The 22401-nt window shown below is 44.3% G+C and overlaps 1 protein-coding gene across 1 annotated transcript in view; it reads left to right on the plus strand.

Moving 5' to 3' along the window:
- Positions 1-9422, plus strand: part of HAAO (3-hydroxyanthranilate 3,4-dioxygenase) — a 60815-nt gene extending 51393 nt beyond the window's left edge. The window contains exons 8-11 of the mRNA XM_064169155.1: positions 688-833; positions 1947-2015; positions 4594-4676; positions 6423-9422. Coding sequence (XP_064025225.1) covers positions 688-833; positions 1947-2015; positions 4594-4676; positions 6423-6501 — 377 coding nt within the window. The 3' untranslated portion in view covers positions 6502-9422. The remainder of the gene's footprint in view (positions 1-687; positions 834-1946; positions 2016-4593; positions 4677-6422) is intronic.
- The last annotated feature ends 12979 nt before the right edge of the window (positions 9423-22401 follow it).

The following is a 22401-nucleotide window of genomic DNA, read 5'->3' on the forward strand; positions in this document are numbered from 1 at the left end:
GCACTTCCCACTTTGCTTCTTAACCTCTGGCCGAGCCTCCATTGTTCCTTGGGACTGGGGTAAGGTTGAGAGGGGCAGGGGGAAGGTGCAGGGGTGGTTGAGAGCCCCTCCTGGGGACTCAGGTTTCTAGGAGGGGAGTTGTGTTTCTGTATTACCTTTTCCCTTGTCTATTTCTGTCTATAACTGTATGTACTATAAATATCTGCTTGTATATTGTGCTAGCTGTAAATATAAGCTTCATTCATATTTCCAGAGTTGGCTGAGTCTAGTCTGGGTGATGTCTAAAGTGGGGGGGGGGGGCAGGGAACACCTAAACCATCACAGAACTCTGAAAAAAAATTGTTAATGGTTCTATCAAATATATTTGAGTCTCTGGGAATTTAAATTAGAACCCAGACAAGCAGACTTTCCAAGGGTACACTCAATGCCTTGATCCAGATGATTGATAAAGATATTGAACAAAACTGGACCCAGTACCTATCTCTGGGGAACACCACTAGGTACAACCAGTACCATTGTGCAACCTCAGGTAAGAAGTCCTGATAATGACTGTAGCACTGTTTGCTGTTACGAATGAATAGATAGCATCTGCAAAATGAACCTGTAAACAAGCTGTAAACAACAGTAAGATGTTTGCAACGATCAAGGGAAACAAGCCTCACTGATAGTCCTCTGCCTTTCTTATAGATGAACTCCTGAAAGAAACACCTTTCCCATTAAATTCTACTTCTGTTATGGAGCCATTTTCCTTCCAAGGGTGGTTAAATGATCATCGCAGTGAAATAAAACAGAAGAAATCCTTGAGAATGTTTGGAGATAACTTTGAAACAGAGGTAGGGAGGTCTAATTTCTCTGAAAAAGAGAGAGAGGTATTTTTAAAGGTACGGGTAATAGGTGACCGCTGCTCAGACTGAGTGAATCCAGACCTGTCAACAATATGTAGTCAGTAGAGAAAGCTATGCACTCCTGCAGAACAACTCAGTTTTAGCCTACCCTACACTTCAGAAGTGTGATTCATTCACTGATTTGACTACCTTATGGCAGAAGCTTCCTAGCTCAGCTACTTCCACTCACAGAATTAACCTGAACATTATTGCCATTAATTTCTTTTGAGATTAAAACAGATCACTCTTCCCATCCTGCTAACACCACCTCGTATTTCCCAATTTGGAAACACCAGCATGGTGCAAATACTACTCACAAACGTGTTCATCTTCCCTACATATTTGAACAGCATTATAGGTGCCAAGTCTAATCTGAGTGAGTACGTGCAATCTCCCAATCTGCATAAAGATGAACCAAGGAAAACTGCACAGCACCAGAAAGCCTGGTCTGTGCTATAGCATGGCACTTCTCAGTTTAGTCCAACACAGTCTAGTTTGAATATAATTGAAGCTGTCACCATTTGCCCATTTGCTGTCTGTGTTTTATGCATAAGGCATTCTTTCTCTGGGTTATTTGGAGTTGCACTCTGAGGAATTCAATATATTTGACAACTAATGGAGTGTAGGTTTGTCAGGAAGAATACTAAGAGAGCAGATGATAAGAAAAGTAAGGCCCAGTCTATGTCTTTTTGAAGAAAGTTTCATACTTTAACAGGCTCTTGACAGGACTTAGAGTTCATGAGGAGGAAGTGCCTGTTCCAAGAACATAAGCAAAAGATGCAAATCTGGGAGTGGGAGGAGAGAGAAGGAATGGATAAGTGAGAATGCAGAGGAGCATAAGGAGTGGCAGTTGTGATCAGGTCCCTTTTGCTCAGTAAGAATCAATATGAAAATACCAAACATAATGTGAATTTTGATGTCTGTAAGAATTATGCCCTCTTCTATGAATATTTTTTTCTGTAAAAACAACAAGTTTTAAATGCTGTAGGAAGATGAATATGTACGCTTTGGTCACTGGCATGAATTAATCACTTTCTTCCCCGTTTTTCTCTTTTTTTAAAGGTTATTGCCTATGGACCAGGAACAACTGAGGAAAGTAAAAAGAATTCAGATACCTGGTTATGGCAGCTGGTATGTGTCAATTCAAACTTCTTAATAAATAAGTTCATGTTTCAGTTCAGAGAAGACTGATGACTAGGAAAACCTTCTGTCACCAGCAACAGACATTGAGATGATTGCCTTCCTTCTCATAGAGAAGACCAATAGGCATCACCCTTCAGCTTTAAACTATGATGAAAAATAACTAAACTACTGCCACCATGTGCTAGTGTGAAGCTAGCTAGAGTGTTTTGATGAGAAGAGCTAGGTTACAGGCTGTGAAAGAGAAACAAGCCTGCTGTCTCTCTGATTAATCTACTTGCTTCCTAACCTGCCTGGCCAACCCTCCAATCTTCCTCGGGCACAAGGCAACGTCTGGGGCAAGGTAGAGAGGGGTGGGAGAAGGTGGAAGGGTGGTTGGGAGCCACTCCGGGGGACTCAGGTTTCTGAGAGGGCTGTTGTGTTTCTGTATTACCTTTTAACTTATATATTTTCATATATAACTGTATATACTGTAAATATCTGCTTGCATATTGTGCTAGCTGTAAATATAAAAGCTTCATTCAATTTCCAGAGCCAGCTGAGTCTAGCCTGGGTGATTTCTAAAGTGTGGGGGGATGAGCAACACCCAAACCATCACACACCATAAAAATTGTCTTCCTTTCTTTTTTCTCTTCTTGTATACTGAGGACAGATACTAACATGCTCTATCAGGTCTTTGTGAGGATTTTAATATGCCCTACCTAGCACTTGTTCTCATACTGAGATTAAACTGGAATCCAATAGAAAAAGCTAATTTTAAAAGTCTAATAACTTGTTTATACTAAAGCATGGTGGTAGCTGATCCAGAGGCTCTTCATTTTGTATTCAGCTTTGGGCACCACAATGCAATGTGTGTGCTAGTTTGAAGCTAGCTAGAATGTTTTGATGAGAAGAACTAGATTACAGGCTGTGGAAAGAAAACAATGGTGATGTCTACTTCACTCACACGCGTGCTGAGATGTATAAAAATATAAGTCAAAACATAGATAAGACACTCAGCACCACTCTCACTCAGGCTGCTGGCTGAGCTGCATCTCTCTAACCTCACCCTCCATTTTGGCCTAACCCACTTTGCTTCCTAACCCTCTGTCCAAACCTCTATTCTTCTTTGGGACTGGGGTAAGGTTGAGAGGGGCAGGGGGAAGGTGCAGGGGTGGTTGAGAGCCCCTCCTGGGGACTCAGGTTTCTGGGAGGGGAGTTGTGTTTCTGTATTACTTTTACTTTGTATATTTCTGTCTATAACTGTATGTACTGCAAATATCTGCTTGTCTATTGTGCTGCTGTAAATAAATAGCTTCATTCGTATTTCCAGAGCTGGCTGAGTCTAGTCTGGGTATTTCTAAAGTGGAAGGGGGGGGGGGGGGGAGGGGGGGGGGGGCGGGGAATACCCAAACCATCACAATGTGGAGGTGCTGGAGTGGGTCCAGAGGAGGGCAATGAAGCTGGTGAAGGCCCTAGAGAATAAATCTTATGGGGAGCAACTGAGGGAGCTGGGCCTGTTTAGTTTGAAAAAGAGAAGACTGAGAGGAGATATCATTGCTGTCTACAACAACCTGAAGGGACACTGTGGAGAGACTGGAGCTAGTGTCTTCTCACAGGTAACTTCAGACATAACAAGAGGGAATGGCCTCAAACTGGGACTGGGTAGGTTTAGATTGGACATAAGGGAAAAATAATCATGGAAAGAGTGATCAGGCACTGGAATGAGCTGCTCAGGGAGGTGGATGAGTCACCAACCCTGGATGTGTTGAAGAGTCATTTGGATGTGGTGCTTGGGGATATGGTTTCAGGTGAATCCTGTAGAGTATGGCTATAGGTTGGACTTTGTGATCCTGAGGGACTTTTCTAACCTGGATGTTTCTATGATTCTGTGATTCATTGAGCTGGCTTCTAGGAAACATTTACAACCCAAGGGAAAAACAGGGAAAAGCTAATTTTCCTTTGCAGAAATCTGGGTAGCTTGGAGATAGATATTTCTAGCCATCTTGGTTCTTTTGAAATTTACAGGGACTATCAAATACTAATTAAAGACATATAATCTCAAAGGGCATTTGTTTACACTGAAGCCTGCAGTAGCTTATGGTGTCAGGACCTTGTTGTAGACAAGACCCTGAGCCTCCGCTTGACAGGATAATGATGACAATTCCAATGTGGACAGACTCCTACTAGCAATTTCTCTCAGTAACCTGCTGACTTGTGAACTGCTTTTCAAAATTTCAAAAGGTATTAGGAATCAGAAAAGTAGATGAAGAACTTGAAGTACTCCAGAAGGTTATCTCTCTAATTTCCAGAGCTGTACCAACCTGCAGGCTAGGTTAAATCAGTAGCCGTATACCCCTGAGAGTCAGGCAATGAATTGCTGCATTATAATGGGGAAAATGAACCTTCAAACATGTCTTTGTTAATGCCAATAGTGTTGAACAGGGGTGATTGGCTGAATATTCATCTGGGCCTCATGAAACAGAGCAGGTTTGAAGTATTCTTTCAGCAACAAAAATTTCCATACTTGCCTGCAGCATTTTGTTTCTGACATGGAAAGTTAAAAGCTGGCTATGTTTTATCCCTTCAGGAGAGCACATCCACTGTTACCATGGATGATAAAAACTTCATTCTATCTGCTGGTGACAGCCTACTTGTCCGTGCCCAGTCTACGTGAGTAAACAGTGGCCCAATGTGCAACAACAAATTCATTGTATTTGGTCCACACCATGCTGGATATCAGCTGGTGCAGAAACACTGTGCCTCTGAATGCTGGATTTGCAATAGCCTTCTCAGAATGCTGCAACGAAGGGACGGGGAGACAGCTTGATGCAAGCTAAGTTCCGACTTTATTAGGCAACATACAGGACTTATATACTTTGTCAGAAGGTATCAGAAGGCTTAGCATTTTTACATATTGATTAGTCATTTTATCACATGCAAAACCGTCTCTTCTTCCAACTCAAATTCTTGTCTGCCACATCTGCTTCCCCGTGGAGCAGTGGTCTTAGCATATTCATCAGATAAGAAGGACAGCCTTGGCCTATTCATCAGGTAGCAAAGGACCTGTCTCCTTGCTTCTTCTGATATGCAAATTCTCATTCTTTCCTCTTGCACAATGTTCAGGTCCACTCTGACTCAGATAGTTTGGCCAAGGGCTTGTGTTGCAGCTGGTCCACTGATCGACCACTGTTACATTAATCCCACATCAGAACAGAAGTGTCTTCAGGACAAAGCAAAGGCAGACATTTGATTCTAGTCCACCTCATGATTAAAGCTGGGGAAAGTAAAAAAGATAAGAACTACCCAAATAAGCAGCATGCAGAAGACCATGCATAAAGATAGATAGCATGAATACACAACTGTCAATCACAGCAGAACCTCTAAGCTTTAGACCAGGCTTAATCAAAGTCAGTGCAGCAAGATTTGGGGTTCAGACTGAAAACACAACTCCTTTCCCAGATTAGGATGCATATGACTGTTTCATAATTACACCAGGTGATATACATGGAGGAAATCAACATCCAAAATAGTTCCCAGAGGGAACGGAAAGGGAAAGTACTTGCCAACTCTTGTAAAGACTAGCATAAACTGCTTAAGTACCTACATGAAGAAAACAAAGGATGTTACATATTCAGTGGTAATGCAGTGCAGCAGATTACAGGTAGGTGATAAAAATGGCCTTCTTTGCTGTAGGAAAAAAGTTTTACTAAAGAGTAGTGATGATATTTGCACCTTTTGTTCAATACTCAAAACAGCTGAAACTATTCAGCTACGCACAGAACTGTTCTGTGTGCCTGTGATTCCAACATGTAGCTACCGCCTTCCTTCACTGTTACTTCCATCATTTCTGTAAAATCACTTACCTGAATTCTCAGTCCTGAAGTCCAATCAACGAGCAAGTGTTTTCAATGAAAATTATGACACAACATAGGTCCAGAGATCTGCCAGCATAGCTTTTATTGCATTAAGACTTTTTTCAGATCAGTACAGAAGACGCCTTCTACTCTATGTGCATCACACTGATTGATCTTCGTCCTTCTCTACAATGGACATGGAAACAGTTAATACAAGAGTGACGACCATATAAAAAATACTATTGTATTTATAGGTACCACTGTGGTGATTCTGTTCCAATCTTCATATCACCCAGATCAGAATAGATGCCTTCTCCCTTGGTTTGCCCATAAGCAGCTATACATTATTCCCCACCATATTATGATACTAGTTTTGTATTAGTGATGGTAAAGAGTAATTCTCTGAATATGAAAGAATATACCAGTATGAGAAGAGAACAACTGAATCAGAACAGAACCTGCTTGTTTTCCCCTGCTTTTTAGTAGCGTCAATGTTTCAGCTGTTGATTTCAGTGTATGGATCTTCCCCATCTATTAGATAATTTCTATTTTTTTCCCCCAGGTACTGCTGGAAGAGACCAGAAGAATCTGTTGCTCTTTACATTGCTCAGGATCCAAAACGCAAGCAGCCTTATACCTAGCTCCTCTGCCAGTTGACTTTGATGATAGAAAAGTTTTAAACTACTCATGTTAATGATCTTCTAGACAGAATTCCTGGAAATTTGAGTAGTCTTTCACAATCATTACACTGAATTAAGTGGAGTCAAGTGCTGTGCCCAATGAAATTTTTTTTCTCCATGGTAAAGTTTAAGCAAAATCTACAATCAGTAATTTTAAAGAATTCAGAACAAACAGAGCAATAATTCTTATCTAAAAGGAAATAAAACAGATTCATGCGGCAGGATTACTTCTAATATATATGATACAATCTAGAATAAATTAAAGGCTTTTCAAATGCAGTTTTTTGCTGCAAGGTGTAGACAACAAGATAGGATAGATACCATTGTGCTTATTTAGGTAACGCTTCATTTCTTTACCAGTTTTGTCAATTGTGATAAATTTGATACAGCATTAGCTACCTAGCTCACAGTAGGCTCACCAGTAGGCTAAGTACATAGGGAGTATTACATCCCCAGTCCAGCTGGCCACACTATTTCTGATATGGGCCAAAATGCCATTGGCCTTCTGTGCCACCTGGGCACACTGCTGGCTTTGCACAGCTGCCTGTCAACAAGTATTCCCAGGTCCCTCTCCCTGGGATGCTCTCTAGCTATGCATCCCTCAGTCTCTAGCGAGGTATGAGGTTATTGTGGCCAAAGTGTAGGACTCTGCACTTGGTCCTATTGAATCTTATACCATTGGCCTCAGCCCATTGACCCAGCCTGTCCAGGTCCATCTACATCATCTTCCTACCCTCTAGGAGATTGACACTCCCTCCCAATTTGGTGTCATCTGCAAATTTACTGACAGTAGACTTGATTCCTCCATCCAGGTCATCGCTAAAGGTGTTGAATAGAAGTGGGTCCAGTACTGATCCCTGGGGGATACCAACACCACTGGCCACAGGACACCAAATGGATGTGGCACTATTCACCATGACTCTCTGTCCTTAGTCATCCAGCCAGTTTTTAAACCAGTGAAGGATGCACCTGTCCAAGCCATGGGATGCCAATTTTTCCCGGAAGATGCTGTGGAAGACTGTGTCAAAGGCTTTGCTGAAGCCTGGGTAAATCACATCCATAGCCTTCCCCTCGTCTACCAGACAGGTCACCCAGTCATTAAATGTGATCAAATTGGTTAGGCAGAACCTTCCTTTCCTAAACCCATGTCTGCTGGGCCTGATTCCCTGGTTTTCTTGTATGTGCCTCTCAATGGCACTCAGGATGACCTGCTCCATAACCTTGCCAGGTACTGAGGTCAGGCTGAGAGGCCTGTAGTTTTCTGGATCCTCCTTCCAGCCCTTCTTGTGGATGAACTGTATATGCTCTGGAGCATTGTGGATCACCGAGTGACAGATGGTTGAGCTGTGTTTCCACCCCTGAGGCAAACGATTGAACTGGTACTGAATTCCTCTCCAGGTGAATGCAAACTGAGGCCTGCACTCCTTTGCTATGGGAATAGAGAAGAAAGCATTAGCAATGTCTATGGTTGCATACCATTTAGCCTCCTTCAATTCCAGCTCGTACTGGAGTTCCAGCATGTCCGGCACAGCTGCACTCATGGGTGGCGTCACCTCGTTGAGGGCACAAAAAACAACTGTCAGTCTCCAGTCTCCGTTAGGTTTGCACGCAGGCCAGATGGGACTGTTGAAAGGTGAATGAGCTTTCTCTTTTACAGCCTGACTCTCCAATTGACAAATCAGCTGATGAATGGGCAACAACGAGTCACGGTTAGTTCTGTACTGCCTGTGGTGAACAGTTTGAGTAGCAATTGGCACTTCCAGATCCTCTATGTCATGATGTCCCACAACTGCAGATTCATCAGAAAGTTCTGCTCTAATGGACAATTTCAATTTACCATCCTCAATCTCTGCAGATGCTATTCCAAAAGCCCATTTGTGACCCTTAGGATCTTTGAAACAACCTTGTCTCAAAAAGTCAAGTCCCAGAATGCAAGGCACATCAGGACCAGTTACAATAGTATGTGTCTTCCACTCTTTACCAGTTAAACTGATCTCAGCCTGTATCTTAGTTAACTCTTGAGATCCACCAGTGATTCCAAAAATGGATATGGACTCTGTCCCTTTGCAGTTGGATGGCAATAAAGTACACTGAGCACCTGTGTCTAACTACAGCCCTGTATTGCTGAACTTTTGAACTGCCAGGCCACCTAATGAATACATTCCAATAGATTCGGTTCTCTCCACTATCCCTTTCCTCCTCCTGGCTGGAGGCAGGGCACTCCTAATGCTGAACATGGCATGTGGGGTGTACACAGTGATTGGTGGTGTTGTGAGAGAAATTGCAATTGTTGGAATAACTGCAATTGCTCTGGGGAGCTGAAGAAGTGACAGCTACTTCTCTGGCATTGCTGCCTCTGTTTCTGCCACTCTGCAGTTCCCTGACTCTCTTTGAAAGAGCTGAAGTAGGTTGACCATCCCACTTGTTCATGTTCTCACCAAATTGGTCACTCAAAATTATCCACAATGATGCACGTGATTGCTGCTGTCTAGGTGGAATTTGTCTCCTCCTGGGCTGGAATTGCCTTGCAGGAGGTGGGCGTCTGTTCCTGATGGCAGAAACATGCACCCATTCAGATGATGCAGGAATGGTATCCTTTACCAGATTGGTAATGTTTCTAAGATCCTCCTTCATTTCTTTCATGCCGTTCTTAATGCCATTCTGAATGCCATCTTTCATCTGCTTTATCTCTGTAGTCACAGTTTTTACAGCAGAGACTAGGGCAGAATGTGACAAGCTGTCCTCTATCTGCCTGAACTGGTCAGTGAACTCACCAACAGTGAAAGACCTTCCATTATCACTCCTTGATAGAAACTTGCTGGCCAAGATGTTAGCATAGGATGAAGGAGCAAGCTTAATAAGCTTCTTCATGAGACCTGTTCCAAGAGGAATGTCATCAGGCTCATGTGTGCCATGATCTCCATAGAGCACTTCCTTCACAGCAAACTCCTTCAGAAGCTTAATTCCCTCCTCAATGGTGTTCCACTTCTTGGCAGCCCTTGGCAGATCATCTCAGGAAGGATATCTCATAGCCACAGCCAACAGAAGGCGTGTCCACAAGCTAACCTTACCAAGAGGACTTGCTAGGTATTTGTCCACTCCACTCTCCTTGGTGAGTGGTCCCAGCTGCTTGGCAGACTTGTCTCCTACCTGCAAGGCATTGGCACCAATGCTACGGCATCTCACCAGCCAGCTTAGGATTGGCTCACCTGATTCCCTTGAGTATTCCTTTCTATCTTCCCTGACCTCTTTGAGGGGATCATTGGAATCCTGGATGTCATCCTCCTCCTCTTCCTCTTTTTCTGGTTGTCCTTGGCCTAGAAACAAAACTTTCCTAAGAGCACTCTTAAACTCTTTGGAATCATCCTTTTTCTTGGCAGCCAACCTCACAGCGCTCCTCTCATCAGAGTACTGGGATCTGAGCATGTTGGCCAAATCTCGAAGACAATATTTGTGGGAATGCAAAGTGAAGAAGTATAATAATGGACGGATGCTGACCTTGGTTCCCATCAGCTGCTGGCTACCTTATCTCAGAAAGGATAGATATTGGACGCCTCGTTAATGAGGAAAACAAAGTGTGGTTTATGCAGATAGAGTGGGTTGTCCTTGCCTAATTATGCTAATGTGTAGATGTGTGCTTTATGCTCTGAGGCTATATAATGAGAGCTGTAATGATCAATAAATGTCTCTGGCATAATTCACATTGAATCATCTGGAGTCCATGTGGCATTGCCACTGATCTGTGCAACCTTGACCGCATTCCCACGGCAAGCTAGCAGGTTTTCTACGACATGTATTTCTTCTCTTCCTCTTCTTGTGCACCAGAGATCCCCTCCCCTAAGTCCTCTTTTGAATCACTCCATGTCAAATGTTTCATCTTTGCCTGGGCTGTGGCTGGAGCCAAGATAATTTGAGCTGAAATGGGCTTTGATGACCCCTCTAGCGGGTCTGAATTATTGGGGGTCTGACCTGAGGTCTGTGAGTTCGAATCTGGATTAGGATTACGGGTTTCTGCTGCCTGTGGAGTCATATTAGCTGAAGGAACATCTTGGGCCTGAGCAGTTATCTCTGTTCCTGGGCCACAGAACAAAAGGAACTGTTTGTTTGCTCCTTATGATTTGGGAGTTCTAAAACTGGGTAAGATTGCTATCTTATATAGAAGGGAAAACAAATAGGATGGAAGTCACAATGTCATCAGTCTCTGTTCAGTAGAATGGTATTTTGTTTATCAGAAACTGGCCAGTGCCTGCATTTTCTGAACAAATGACAGGTCCTTCCCACCTATTTTTACTTTTGGATAATTTTTCTGAGACTGAGAATAACTGATAGCTCTTGTCCATTCCATACTTTTAACTTATGCATGTCATTGACAGAAGAAAGAGTTGTTAAGCTGTAGCATCTTGCACAAGAAGTCAGTGTCCAGAGCATTGAAATACCATGGCAGCTTGTCAGTGAATTCCTGACACACACTTAAGTACTGGAAGCTGCCATGACTCTACACAAGCCCTGTTATCTAAAAGTTCCTATTACTGCAGTGTTTGGCATCTCCCCATTTGCTGTGATGAGACAGTTCTTGCCTCCAAGAAAGTCTGCAAACAGAATAAACAGAACAAGAAGCATGAGGTTACGTACACAGGCACAGAGGCTGAAATTACTTTAGGCCATGAAGTTAGTTAAGGACAGAGGTGGTAACAAGCTGTATGCCTGCTGACATGCGCTACAGTGCCTCAGCCATGAGACAGATCAGCAGTTAGCAAACACATGCTGTTGGTGACAAGTGGTGGACTCAGCAGTTCTGTCTCATCTTCTACTGGGCAAGAAAGTGTACACAAGGCAGGTCTCCTCAAGACACCAGCTCTTCTGGAGCCAGCCAGCTCTAGTTATCACCCAGTCAGCAGGAGCGCTCACGCCATCCTTCCTGCCTCCTCACTGGCAAATTCCTCAGGCACACAATCCCAAACTGAACTCCATCTCACTATGTCTCTTTTCTACTCTGAAAACCCATATGAAGAGAAGCATGGCTTTCTGGAACAAGCTGTGCATGTGCAGTTGCTTGCTTGCTTCTGACCCAGCCAGCTCAGCTGCAGTGTGAACACCTCGTTCAGCACACAACCAATACACATGTGTCACTTCAGAGCTCTTAGTCTGCGAGAAAACCATGTAATTCTTTTGACAGTGCAAAAACCTGAGAACCATGCCAAGACAGGCTAGCCCATTCCTATTTTCCATCATGTCATTCCTAGGATTTCAATTGCTTTCCTCACACCAAGATCACTTCACTCACAAATTCAAATTCCTTGAATTTGCTATGTAAAATGTCTGGTCTCTTACAAGACATCTGACCTGGGAACAGTGGTAACTCCTCACTAGGAGGAATGGCAAATACATAGTTTTTGTCAACAACCGACACTCTGACAGCTTTCCCAGAATCTATGGGAGGAGGTGCAGTGGTGGCCCCCTCTTGCTCTTCCTCCAAGCTAGGATTGTGTGCATCTGGACATTTGGACTGCTGCTTATCTGGGCCACTTTTGGCTTGTTAAAGGCCCCACATGCAAATCTCTCTTAGATAATGCCGAAATTATTATAAAATCCAAAATTATAAGACATAAGATTACACAAAACAGAAATGCCACAGTCTCACGTCATTAAAATTCAGAGCAAGGGTTAGGTAACTGGGTCTTAGACAAAATTAGATAAAGCAGTAGATGTATCATTTCCTGAATTATTGCTGGTAAAAAAACCTGTCACCCAACGGTAGATGAAAAACCAGAAAATTGGCCACACGACAGCCCCCAATAAGTAAAAGAGCTTCATTAGCTTCATTCTGCTTCCCAGAGTTAATTAAAAATCAATCAAATTTAATTTGCCCCACGTTGGCGTGCCAAAATCAATGATGTGATGGTTTGGGTGGTACCTGCCCCCCCACACATTAGAAATCACCCAAAGTAGACTCAGCTGGCTCTGGAAATTGAATGAAACTTTTATATTTACAGCTTAGCACAATATGCAAGCAGGTAGTTAAAATATATACAGTTACATAGAGAAATATATAAGTTAAAATGTAATGCAGGAACACAACAGCCCTCCCAGAAACCTGCGTCCCCAGGAGGGGCTCCCAACTGCCCTTCCACCTTCTCCCACCTCTCTCTACCTTACCCTAGACGTTGCCTTGTGCCCAAGGAAGATTGGAGGGTTGGCCAGGCAGGTTAGGAAGCAAGTAGATTAATCAGAGAGACAGCAGGTTAGGTTAGAGAAAGAAAATGCAGCCCACAGCCTGCACAGAGAGCATCTCCCTTATCTATGTTTGGATTCTTGCTTTTATACATCTCAGCAAGCCTATGAGTGAAGTAGACATCACCACTGTTTTCTACTCACAGCCTGTGATCTAATTCTTCTCCACAAAACATTCTAGCTAGCTTCAAACTAACACAATGGTTTCCTTCCCTAATCCCCTGTTATCGGTTTTCTTGTTTATTCAGCTGAGCAAGAAGCCTGTTTCAGAAATGCATACATTTGCTTCCAGCTCCTAGAAGGAAAGGCCTAGGCAGGGCTAGGATACAGCATTCTCACCCTTGCTAGGGTCCTCACACACTGGGAAAAGAAAATTTTGCTTAGGTGCTGTCCTTCCAAATCCCCACCCCCACCCCCCGTTCTCAGTTTTCTTGCTTATTTGGCCAAGCAAGAAGCCGGTTTCAGAAATGCATATTGCAGAAGTGCAATAAAGTACTGACAGAAAAGATGTAAGCACACAAAACTGGGGTTAAGCTGATTGTTTTGGTTCTGTCTAGCCATTTACTGTCTCCTTCCTTCTATTTCTATGTATTTATGTTTCTCACATTCACCCTATACAGATAATAGTGCACTGTTAATTCATTCATTTGAAGTCTTTCCTATCATTTACATCTTTATGTCTGCTCCATTACACTGCATATACACTGATCAAATAAAAACTTATGGCTAGGCTGGCACAAGTCTCTTGGTAAGACAATTTCATAGTAATAACATAAGACTCCTTCAAGCAGGATGAAAAGGGTACGCTGAGATCATGGGGATGATGATAAGAAGCAGTGGGGAATATCTGAAGCAGAGATGGAGTTGTTTATCTTAGAGCTTATGGTTGGGTGCAGAAAAGTGGCTTTGCTCTCATGCAGTGCATCTATGGTAGGGTAGTAAAACAGTAAGTCAGTTCCAGAACCCTCAGAAGCAGTCACATAGCTAACACAATATATCCAGGGCTTTCCATCTAGATGTGTCCTTGTACCTTTTAAATGACACTTGCTCATTTTGCATTTTCACTGTGAGAAGACTAAAAACTGCCTTTGATATTGAATGCCTTTTTAATTACCTTTTTTTTCTTCAGAACAACAACTGCAGCACAGAATTTAACAGGAAATTCTAAAGAAGGAACTTTTAGTCACAAGTTCCTTTTAATATGGTGCTTTATATCTTTTCAGAGTATTTCCTTGGATTTCAGGCAGTAGTACTCGAGTATTTTGGTACTCAGTAGCTGTATTTCTTTCCGTTTCTGTCAGAAACGCTTAATTGATAGCAGTAAGGTTATTTGCAATGGTTCTCCTGACTTTTCTGAAACTAATATATATATTAAAAAATCCAGCTGCTAGGCTTTAGGTTTATTATAGAACAGCAGAAATACATTTGCTTGAACTTGTCATGATAATAAAGATCACATTTCTATAAATCTTGGACTAAAAAAAAAGTCAGCTATAAGAACTTGATTATAATCTCTTATACAAAGATTGACTTCTCCCTCCCACTCCTCCCCACAGTTATTCAGAGCATCATTGTGTTTATGTTTTGAGTATATATGTTATGGAGTTACTGAAACTAAAAAATATTTTAATAAAACAAGGTATTGTGGGATTTTTGTTGGGCTGAACTGCACACTAACAATCTTGAATATGTAACACCAAATACAGATTTTGCTTAACTTAATACCAAAGGGACTGTTATTTAGTGTGCTTGCTTTCTGTACCCTACGAGAGAAAAATTAGTATCTGTCATGTTATGGACAAGGTTCCACGCTCTTCCTGTCTCGGATCCCCAGGACTCTTGGTGAAACTCTTTGGCAGAATTAATGTTTGCCTCTTTTCTAGTGTCCCAGTAACAACTTACTCTGAAACAGGATGTCAGAGGTTGGAAGGTACCCAAAGACATCATTGAGTCCAACCTCCCTGACAGAGCAGGACCATAATCTAGATCAGGTCACAGAGGAACACATCCAGATGGGCCTTGAGAGTTTCCAGAGAAGGAGACTCCACAACCTCTCTGGGCAACCTGTTTGAGTACTCTGCCTTTACAGTCAAGAAGTTCCCCCTTGTGTTGAGGTGGAACCTCCTGTGCTGCAGCTTACATCCACTGCTCCTTGTCCTATCAAAGGGAGCAAGTGAGAAGAGCCTGTCCTCCGCCCTCCTGACACCTGGCCCTCATATATTTATAAACATTTATTGAATCCTCTCTCAGTCTTCTCTTCTCCAGACTAAAAAGCCCTGCATCCCTCAGCCTCTTCTCATAAGGCAGTGCTCCAGTCCCCTAACCATCTTTATAGCTCTCCGCTGGACTCTTTCCAGCAGGTCCCTGTCCCTCTTAAACTGGGGAGCCCAAAATATTAATATTAGAATTGCAGTTAAATAGGCAAAGATCTTTGCCTCAATATCTGTTTTTACTGGGGATTTTTTTATTAGTTTTGGGTGAGTTTCAGGTTTGTTTGTTTGTTTCATTGCAAGGGACCCCAGAGGTCATCCAGTTCCAACCCCCTGCCATAGGCAGGGACACCTCCCACTAGAACAGGTTGCTCAAGGCCTCCTCCAACCTGGCCTTCAACACTTCCAGGGAGGAAGCATCCACAACCTCCCTGGGCAATGTGTTCTCATGTCTAACCACCCTCACTGTAATTTCCTAACATCTAGTTTAAATCTCCCCTCTTCCAATTTAAACCCATTACTCCTTGTCCTGTCATTACAAGACCTTTTAAATAGCCTCTTCCCAGCCTTCCTGTAGGCTCCCTTCAGATACTTAAAGGCTACTCTAAGGTCTCCTCAAAGCCATCTCTTTTTTCAAGCTGAAGAGCCCCAGCTCTGGAGCCTGTCCTCATAGCAGAGGTGCTCCAGCCCTCTGTGGGAGTCTAAATCCTCTCTCTCTGCTTCATCAATAAAATATAAAGATTACCATAGTTTCTTCCCAATCAACAAAGATAAAGATTGCTTTTGTTAACCTCCTGGGCTCAAACTAGATGCTTGGCTGAAAGCTCAGGGATGCAAATCAATGCCTTTGTGGAAATTCCAGGACCTCAGCCTGGCCTGAATGCCCAGGATGTGCACATCTTATGTCAGCTACCCCGAAGAGAAAAGGCTTATGTGTATTTGGGGTATGCACAGGTAAGCAGCAGGGAGGGAGCTGAGGCCCTCCTCCCGGTGCTGTTGCTGGCCCCCCTGTGAATGCATGAATACACAGGAAGGTTTCCTGGGGAGCTGCACCTGGACACCAATCTAAAAAACTGTATAAAAAGACAGGAGCAACGCCTGCCAAAGGCTGGACCTCCACCAGACCACCATCAGAGCTGCACCTCCAACAGAAGAACTCCTGACCAACTCCACAGAAGATCATCTCTGGGCCACGCACACGTCTCTCTCTCTCTCCCCCCAATCTGTGGCTGATAGTAATATAATCCCTCCTCTTTTCCTTCCCTGCTTTCCCCCTTTTTATCCATTGTTCTCTCTCTGCCGTGTTTGTTCCTCAAAACCCATGCAGGGCCCAGTATGACACATCTTACACCAATGTGGTGCATAAGTCAATACTGTATTGAAGCTAAGAGTGATGCTTGTATAGTGGCTAATGCAATGTGTATAATTCTGACAGGTTACATAGCAGAAAGACGGGCTGTGCACATGCCTACGGGCAGAGCTGACTGGCTGGCCCCCCTAAATCCTCCTCACTCAGCTAGCTACAGCTAACTTTGCAGACAGCAGCTTCTCTGCCAGCGTTCTCAAAGTTATTTTCCCTGCAGCTGCACTTCCTTATCAGAATAACCTAACATTACCCTTCCTGCTCTCCTTATTTCAGACTGCTCAATTCTGCCCAAACCCCGACATCTCTCTCTCTCCCCCTTCTCTTTCTCCCTCTGTTTTGTTCAACTTTATCCTTTAATAAATAGTTTTGTGGTGATATATGGTCTCGCTTGCACCTTAATTTCACAACACGGGAATCTATAAGAACAGATCTTGCACCTCTGAACAGAGATATTGTTAATCTCTTTTCTCTGGACTTTCGACATCCACTGACCATCTTTGTGACCCTCCTCTGGACTAGCTCCAGCAGTTTGATGTCCTTCTTGTGTTGGAGGCTCCAAAGCTGCACACAGTACTCCAGGTGGGGTCTTATGAAAACAGGGTAAAGGGGGAGACTCACCTTCCTTGCCCTGCTGGCCATGCTTCTCTTGATGCAGCCCAGGACACGGTTGCTGTTTGGGCTACACATACACACTGCTGGCTCATGTTGAGCTTTCCATCACCCCAGACCCCCTGGTCCTTTTCCTCAGGGCTGCTCTCCAGCTATTCACCACCCAGCCTGGTTTTGTGCTTGGGATTGTGCTGACCCAGGTGCAGGACCTTACACTTGGCCTTGTTGAATTTCATGAGGTTGGCCTGGGCATACCTCTCCAGCCTGTCCAGGTCACTCTGGATGGTATCCCTGCCCTCTGGCAAGTCGACTGTGCCACACAGCTTGGCGTCATCTGCAAACTTGCTGAGGGTGCACTGATTCCTCTGTCCATATCACTGACAAAGATGCTAAACAGCAGTGGTCCCAGCACTGACCCCTGAGGGATGCCACTTGTCACTGGTCTCCAGGTGGACATTGTGCCATTGATCACCACTCTTTGCATGCAACCATCCAGCAAATTCCTTATCCAGCAGTGCTCCACCCATCAAGTCCATGTTTTTCCAGTTTGGTGACCAGGATGTCATATGGGACAGACCCAAACACCTTACTCAGGTCCAGGTAGATGACGTCAGTTGCCCCTCCCTTGTCCACTGTTGCTGTGACTCCATCATAAAAAGCGACTACTTTTGTCAGGCAGGATCTGCCCTTGGTGAAGCCATAGATGGTTACCACCTATCACCTCTGCTTTCTTTTCCTTTTACCTTAGCAGAGCCTTCAGGAGGATCTGCTCCATGATCTTGCCAGGCACAGAGGTGAGACTGACTGGTCTGTAGTCCCCAGGGTCCTCCTTTTTTCCCTTCTTGAAGATGGGTGTTATGTTTGCCTTTTTCCAGTCAGCAGGAACTTCACTAGTCTGCCACAACCTTTCAAATATAATGGACAGTGGTTTAGCAACTTCATCTGCCAGTTCCCTCAGGACCCGTGGATGGATCTTGTCAGGGCCCACGGACTTGTGCACATTCCTATTCTGTGGGAGAATTTCTCCTGCAGAGGGGCATGAGCTGTAAACATGAGACCTTGTGATGGGAGATGTCCTTGAGCTCGCTGGCTCAAGGAAGCTAGGCTGTGAACTGTGAGCAACCCACGCACACCTGCAGAGGGCTGAGCCTGCCAGCCCCCTGGGGTGGGAACCACAGGTTGTTTTGGCACAGGGTAACCTATCTGTACCCTGCACTTGGCTTTGGGCCAATCTGTACTGTCCACTTGTGCCAGCCCCAGGCTGGCTGGATACACCTCCTATGAGCACTATATAAGACACTGCACTACCCTAATAACATTGTACTGATGCATAGCAAGCTGCTGAGTCGACTCTTCAGTGCCTCAATCTCGCCTCTCGCCAGCCTCCAGACCCCGACACTATTCCTTAGGTGCTCATGAACATGCTCTTCAATTACAGTGGATCTGGACTAGCTCCAGCAGTTTGATGTCCTTCTTGTGCTGGGGGCTTCAAAGCCTCCAAAGCTGCAAACAGTACTCCAGGTGGGGTCTGATGAAAACAGGGTAAAGGAACATGATCCTCCTTCTCCCAGTCCTTACTTTTGCCCTCTGGGACTTGGACATTGCCATTGAAGACTGAGAGAAAGAAGTCACTGAGCACCTCAGCCTTATCCATATACTATGTCACCAGTTCTCCATTTCCCTTCTGGTAGGGTCCCACATTCTCCCTAGTCCTCCTTTTCTCACTAATCTATCTGAAGAAGTTCTTCTTGTCCCCCTTAATGTCCCTAGGTAGATTTAATTCCATCTTTCCTTTAGCTTTCCTAACCTGATCTCTGGTTGCACAGACAATTTCTTTGTATTCATTCCAGGTTACCTGTCCTTGCTTCCACTCTCGGTAGGCTTTCTTCTTGCATTTAAGTGTGTCCAGGAGTTCTCTATTCATCCATGCAGGCCTTCTGGTGTTCTTACCTTCCTTCCTATTTTTTGGGGTGCATTGTTCCTGGGCCTGGAGGAGGTAATCCCTTGAACACTGACCAGCTTTCTTGGGCCTCCCTTCTTTCCAGAGTTTTTTTTCCCATGACACCCTGCCACTCAGGTCCCTGAAGAGGTTGAAGTCTGTCGTCACCCAAGAAAGGAGTCTCATGCAGTGGATTTTTAGCAAGTACCAATTAAAATATTCATAGATATTCACACAATTAGGAAGGTGACAGGAGCAGATACTAAAAATCTCAGTTTTCACTTGCACCTTGTGGGTGATAACTCAGTAATGCATAGTGCTTGTAAGGTAACTGGAAATTTTTCTGTTTATTTGTTTGGGGGTTTGGTATGTTTAATTCATCCCCTAGACATTTTATATACTTAGATGCTTTTTAGGCAGCAGGTTACAGTTTGGTTTTTAGAAACATCTGAACAATGTGTAACACCCTTAAACTTTTTTTGAAAGCCAAAATGTGAAATACTTTCTAAGGAGTTTCATTCTCCAAGATGCAGTCTGCACTAAATTCATTAGGCTTAATTTCAGGCTAGAAAACCTAATTTACCTTCCTAAGGAAAATCTTGCTGTGCAATTCTGTATTTGGCTTCCACATTGTACCTTTCCCTTTTTTCATCTCTTTCTAATTATAGCATTAATTTGAACAGGTTTTTCTACCTAAACAGAGCAGAAGACACTGGTCTAATAGTACTGTGCCCAGTTCTGGGCCCCTGAATTCAAGAGAGATGTTGAGGTGCTGGGAGGTGTCCAGAGAAGGGCAACACAGCTGGTGAGAGGCCTGGAACACAAACCCTATGAGGAGAGGCTGAGAGAGCTGGGGGTGTGCAGCCTGCAGAAGAGGAGGCTCAGGGCAGACCTCATTGCTGTCTACAACTGCCTGAAGGGACATTGTAGCCAGGTGGGGTTGGTCTCTTCTCCCAGGCAACCAGCAACAGAACAAGGGGACACAGTCTCAAGTTGTGCTGAGGGAAGTATAGGCTGGATGTTAGGAGGAAGTTGTTCCCAGAGAGAGTGATTGGCATTGGAATGGGCTGCCCAGGGAGATGGTGGAGTCACCATCCCTGGAGGTGTTCAAGAAAAGACTGGATGAGGCACTTAGTGCCATGGTCTGGTTGATTGGATAAGGCTGGGTGCTAGGTTGGGCTGGATGATCTTGGAGATCTCTTCCAACCTGGTTGATTCTATAATTCTATGCTCTTCTGAAGTCCAGAGCAGTGAGTTTGCTATGCACCCTCCTTGATGCCTTGAGAATCTTAAACTCCACAATTTCATGGTCACTGCAGCCAAGGGCTACCCTTCAGCTTCATTTCAGTCACCAGTCCCTCCTTGTTGGTGAGGACTAGGTCCAATAAAGCACCTTTTCTTGCAGGTTCCTCTATGACTTGGAGGAGGAAGTTATCATCAAAACTTCTTAGATTGCTGATGCTCTGCTGTGTTGTCCTTCCAACAGATGTCAGAGTGGTTGAAGTCCCCCATGAGGACCAGGGCCCTTTGTTGTGGAGGGCCCATAGGCCCAAAATAGGCTTATACCTGTTCACCTATCCAACGGACACAATAGACCTAGCACCATAAAGTCTGGCCTGCCCAAGGCCCAGGTTGTGTAACGTGGTTGTGTAAGCCCACGTGCCTAGCTTATGGCCTGCTGGGTGCAAGGCCTGTGCTATTCCCATATTTGGGGGAGCCAGGCCTGTGGACCCTGCCTAATATGGTATGGTTTAGCTAACTGCCATCCTGGTTGGCTATTCTGAGCCCAAAGGGCAATCAATCTCAGCCCACACTGATAAAAGGAGATATGCAGGAGAACAGCATGCTTTTGCTTTTGCCTCACTGCTTTTGCTTCACTGCTTGCTGCTATTTGCCTGTGCTGCCTGCCTTTCTCTTCGATCCCAGCCTCCTGTGCAGCCCTGCACTCTACTGCACACCCGCTGCCTTAGCACTGCCTGGGAAAGTCCACTGCCGCGAGTTACCAGGAGCAGACCCTGCATTGTCTGCACTCAATCAGCCTGTGTGGCTGGAGTGATGTTGTCACACTGATCCTGCCTCTGCACTTGAAGGTCCTGCTTAGAATCCCTGGACATACACGCAGATCGTCCATAAGAAGCCAGGAGAACAAGGTCAGAGACTGTCTGCGTTTTCCCCTGAGGCTAGGAGATCCCAACCACAGCATCAACAAGACAGAGTCTCCTGAAAGCGTTTGGGCACTGTCTGGAGTGTGGCTAGCCCCTGCAAGGGTAATAATCATAATTTGTGAGTAAATGCTCAGTGCCTCTTTGTGACTCTCTACTGCCTTCTGCCACAAGCAGAAAGAGCTTGGGCCCATTTACTGAGCAAATGGCATATTGACCCCAGGCAGCATATTGACTGCGGGGATTCTCTCTCTCTGTTTATTGTTTGAATGTTTGCTAGATAATAATAGCTGTGTTTGGTGTTATTCCTAGAATGTCTTCCATAACCATGTTAACGAACAAATATTAACATTAAAATTTAGTGGAGGGGAGAGTTCAGAATATTAAAATCAATAAATTATACATTTTTATAGAATAACATCTCACATCAATTAATTTTCCCCTCTGCAACACCTGTGAGCATGAAGTTTCTCCTATTTGTTTGTAAAAGGCCTCATCAAGAGGTCTGTGGCAGATGTCTAGTATGATTTCACCCTCCCCTGCCTTCCCTTTAACCTTTACCCATAAGTTCTCTGTTCCCCTGCCTGCCCCTGCCTGTCCCTTCTGAAGAGTTTATAACCATCTATCCCTACGCTCCAATCGTGAGATCCATCCCACCATGTCTCAGTGATGTCAATGGCATCATAACCCTATAGACTTGCACATATTTGCAATTCTTCCTGTTTGTTCCCCATGCTCTTTGTGTTAGATGTGCCCCCATTTCAGTTGTGCCTCTATTGCAGCTGGCTTACTGATTTTCCCTTACCCTGTTCTTCGGGTACACTTTTCTCAGTCTGTACTTCAGCTCTAGGTTCAGATCCCACGTGTCCACGCTCAGGCACCTTTGTAGATATCAGCTTATCTCTGCCTCTCAAGTTTTATTCTTGCTTCATTAGGCACAGCCAAAATGGGGCCATTTTACATTCACAAGTCTTCCTCCTTCAGCTGCTTGGCAGGCCAGCTTCACAGATCTTCGTTCTCAGAGACAGCATAGGCATCTCTTGGTTCTAAGCATCTCAACCTTTCTCCTGAAATACACATTCCTGCCATGCTGTAAGCTGGGCAGTAATCCCACAATATCTCATCATCTCCAAGAAACCCAAAATTGTTCCAGAAGAGAGATTACAAAGTTCCCAGCATTGCAAACAGAGGTACTTATTTTAAACAACAGCATTCAACTTCTGTAATGCTGCTTTTGTTCTTTCAGCACAGACCATTCTTTCTGCAGCATGGACTCTCAGCTGCAAAGCAGGACCTGCAGTGTCCCCATAGCAGATTGTGGTGCATGACATAAGGTTAGGCTGA

Source organism: Pogoniulus pusillus, chromosome 31 (assembly GCF_015220805.1).
Source record: "Pogoniulus pusillus isolate bPogPus1 chromosome 31, bPogPus1.pri, whole genome shotgun sequence".
Classification (NCBI taxonomy): domain Eukaryota; kingdom Metazoa; phylum Chordata; class Aves; order Piciformes; family Lybiidae; genus Pogoniulus; species Pogoniulus pusillus.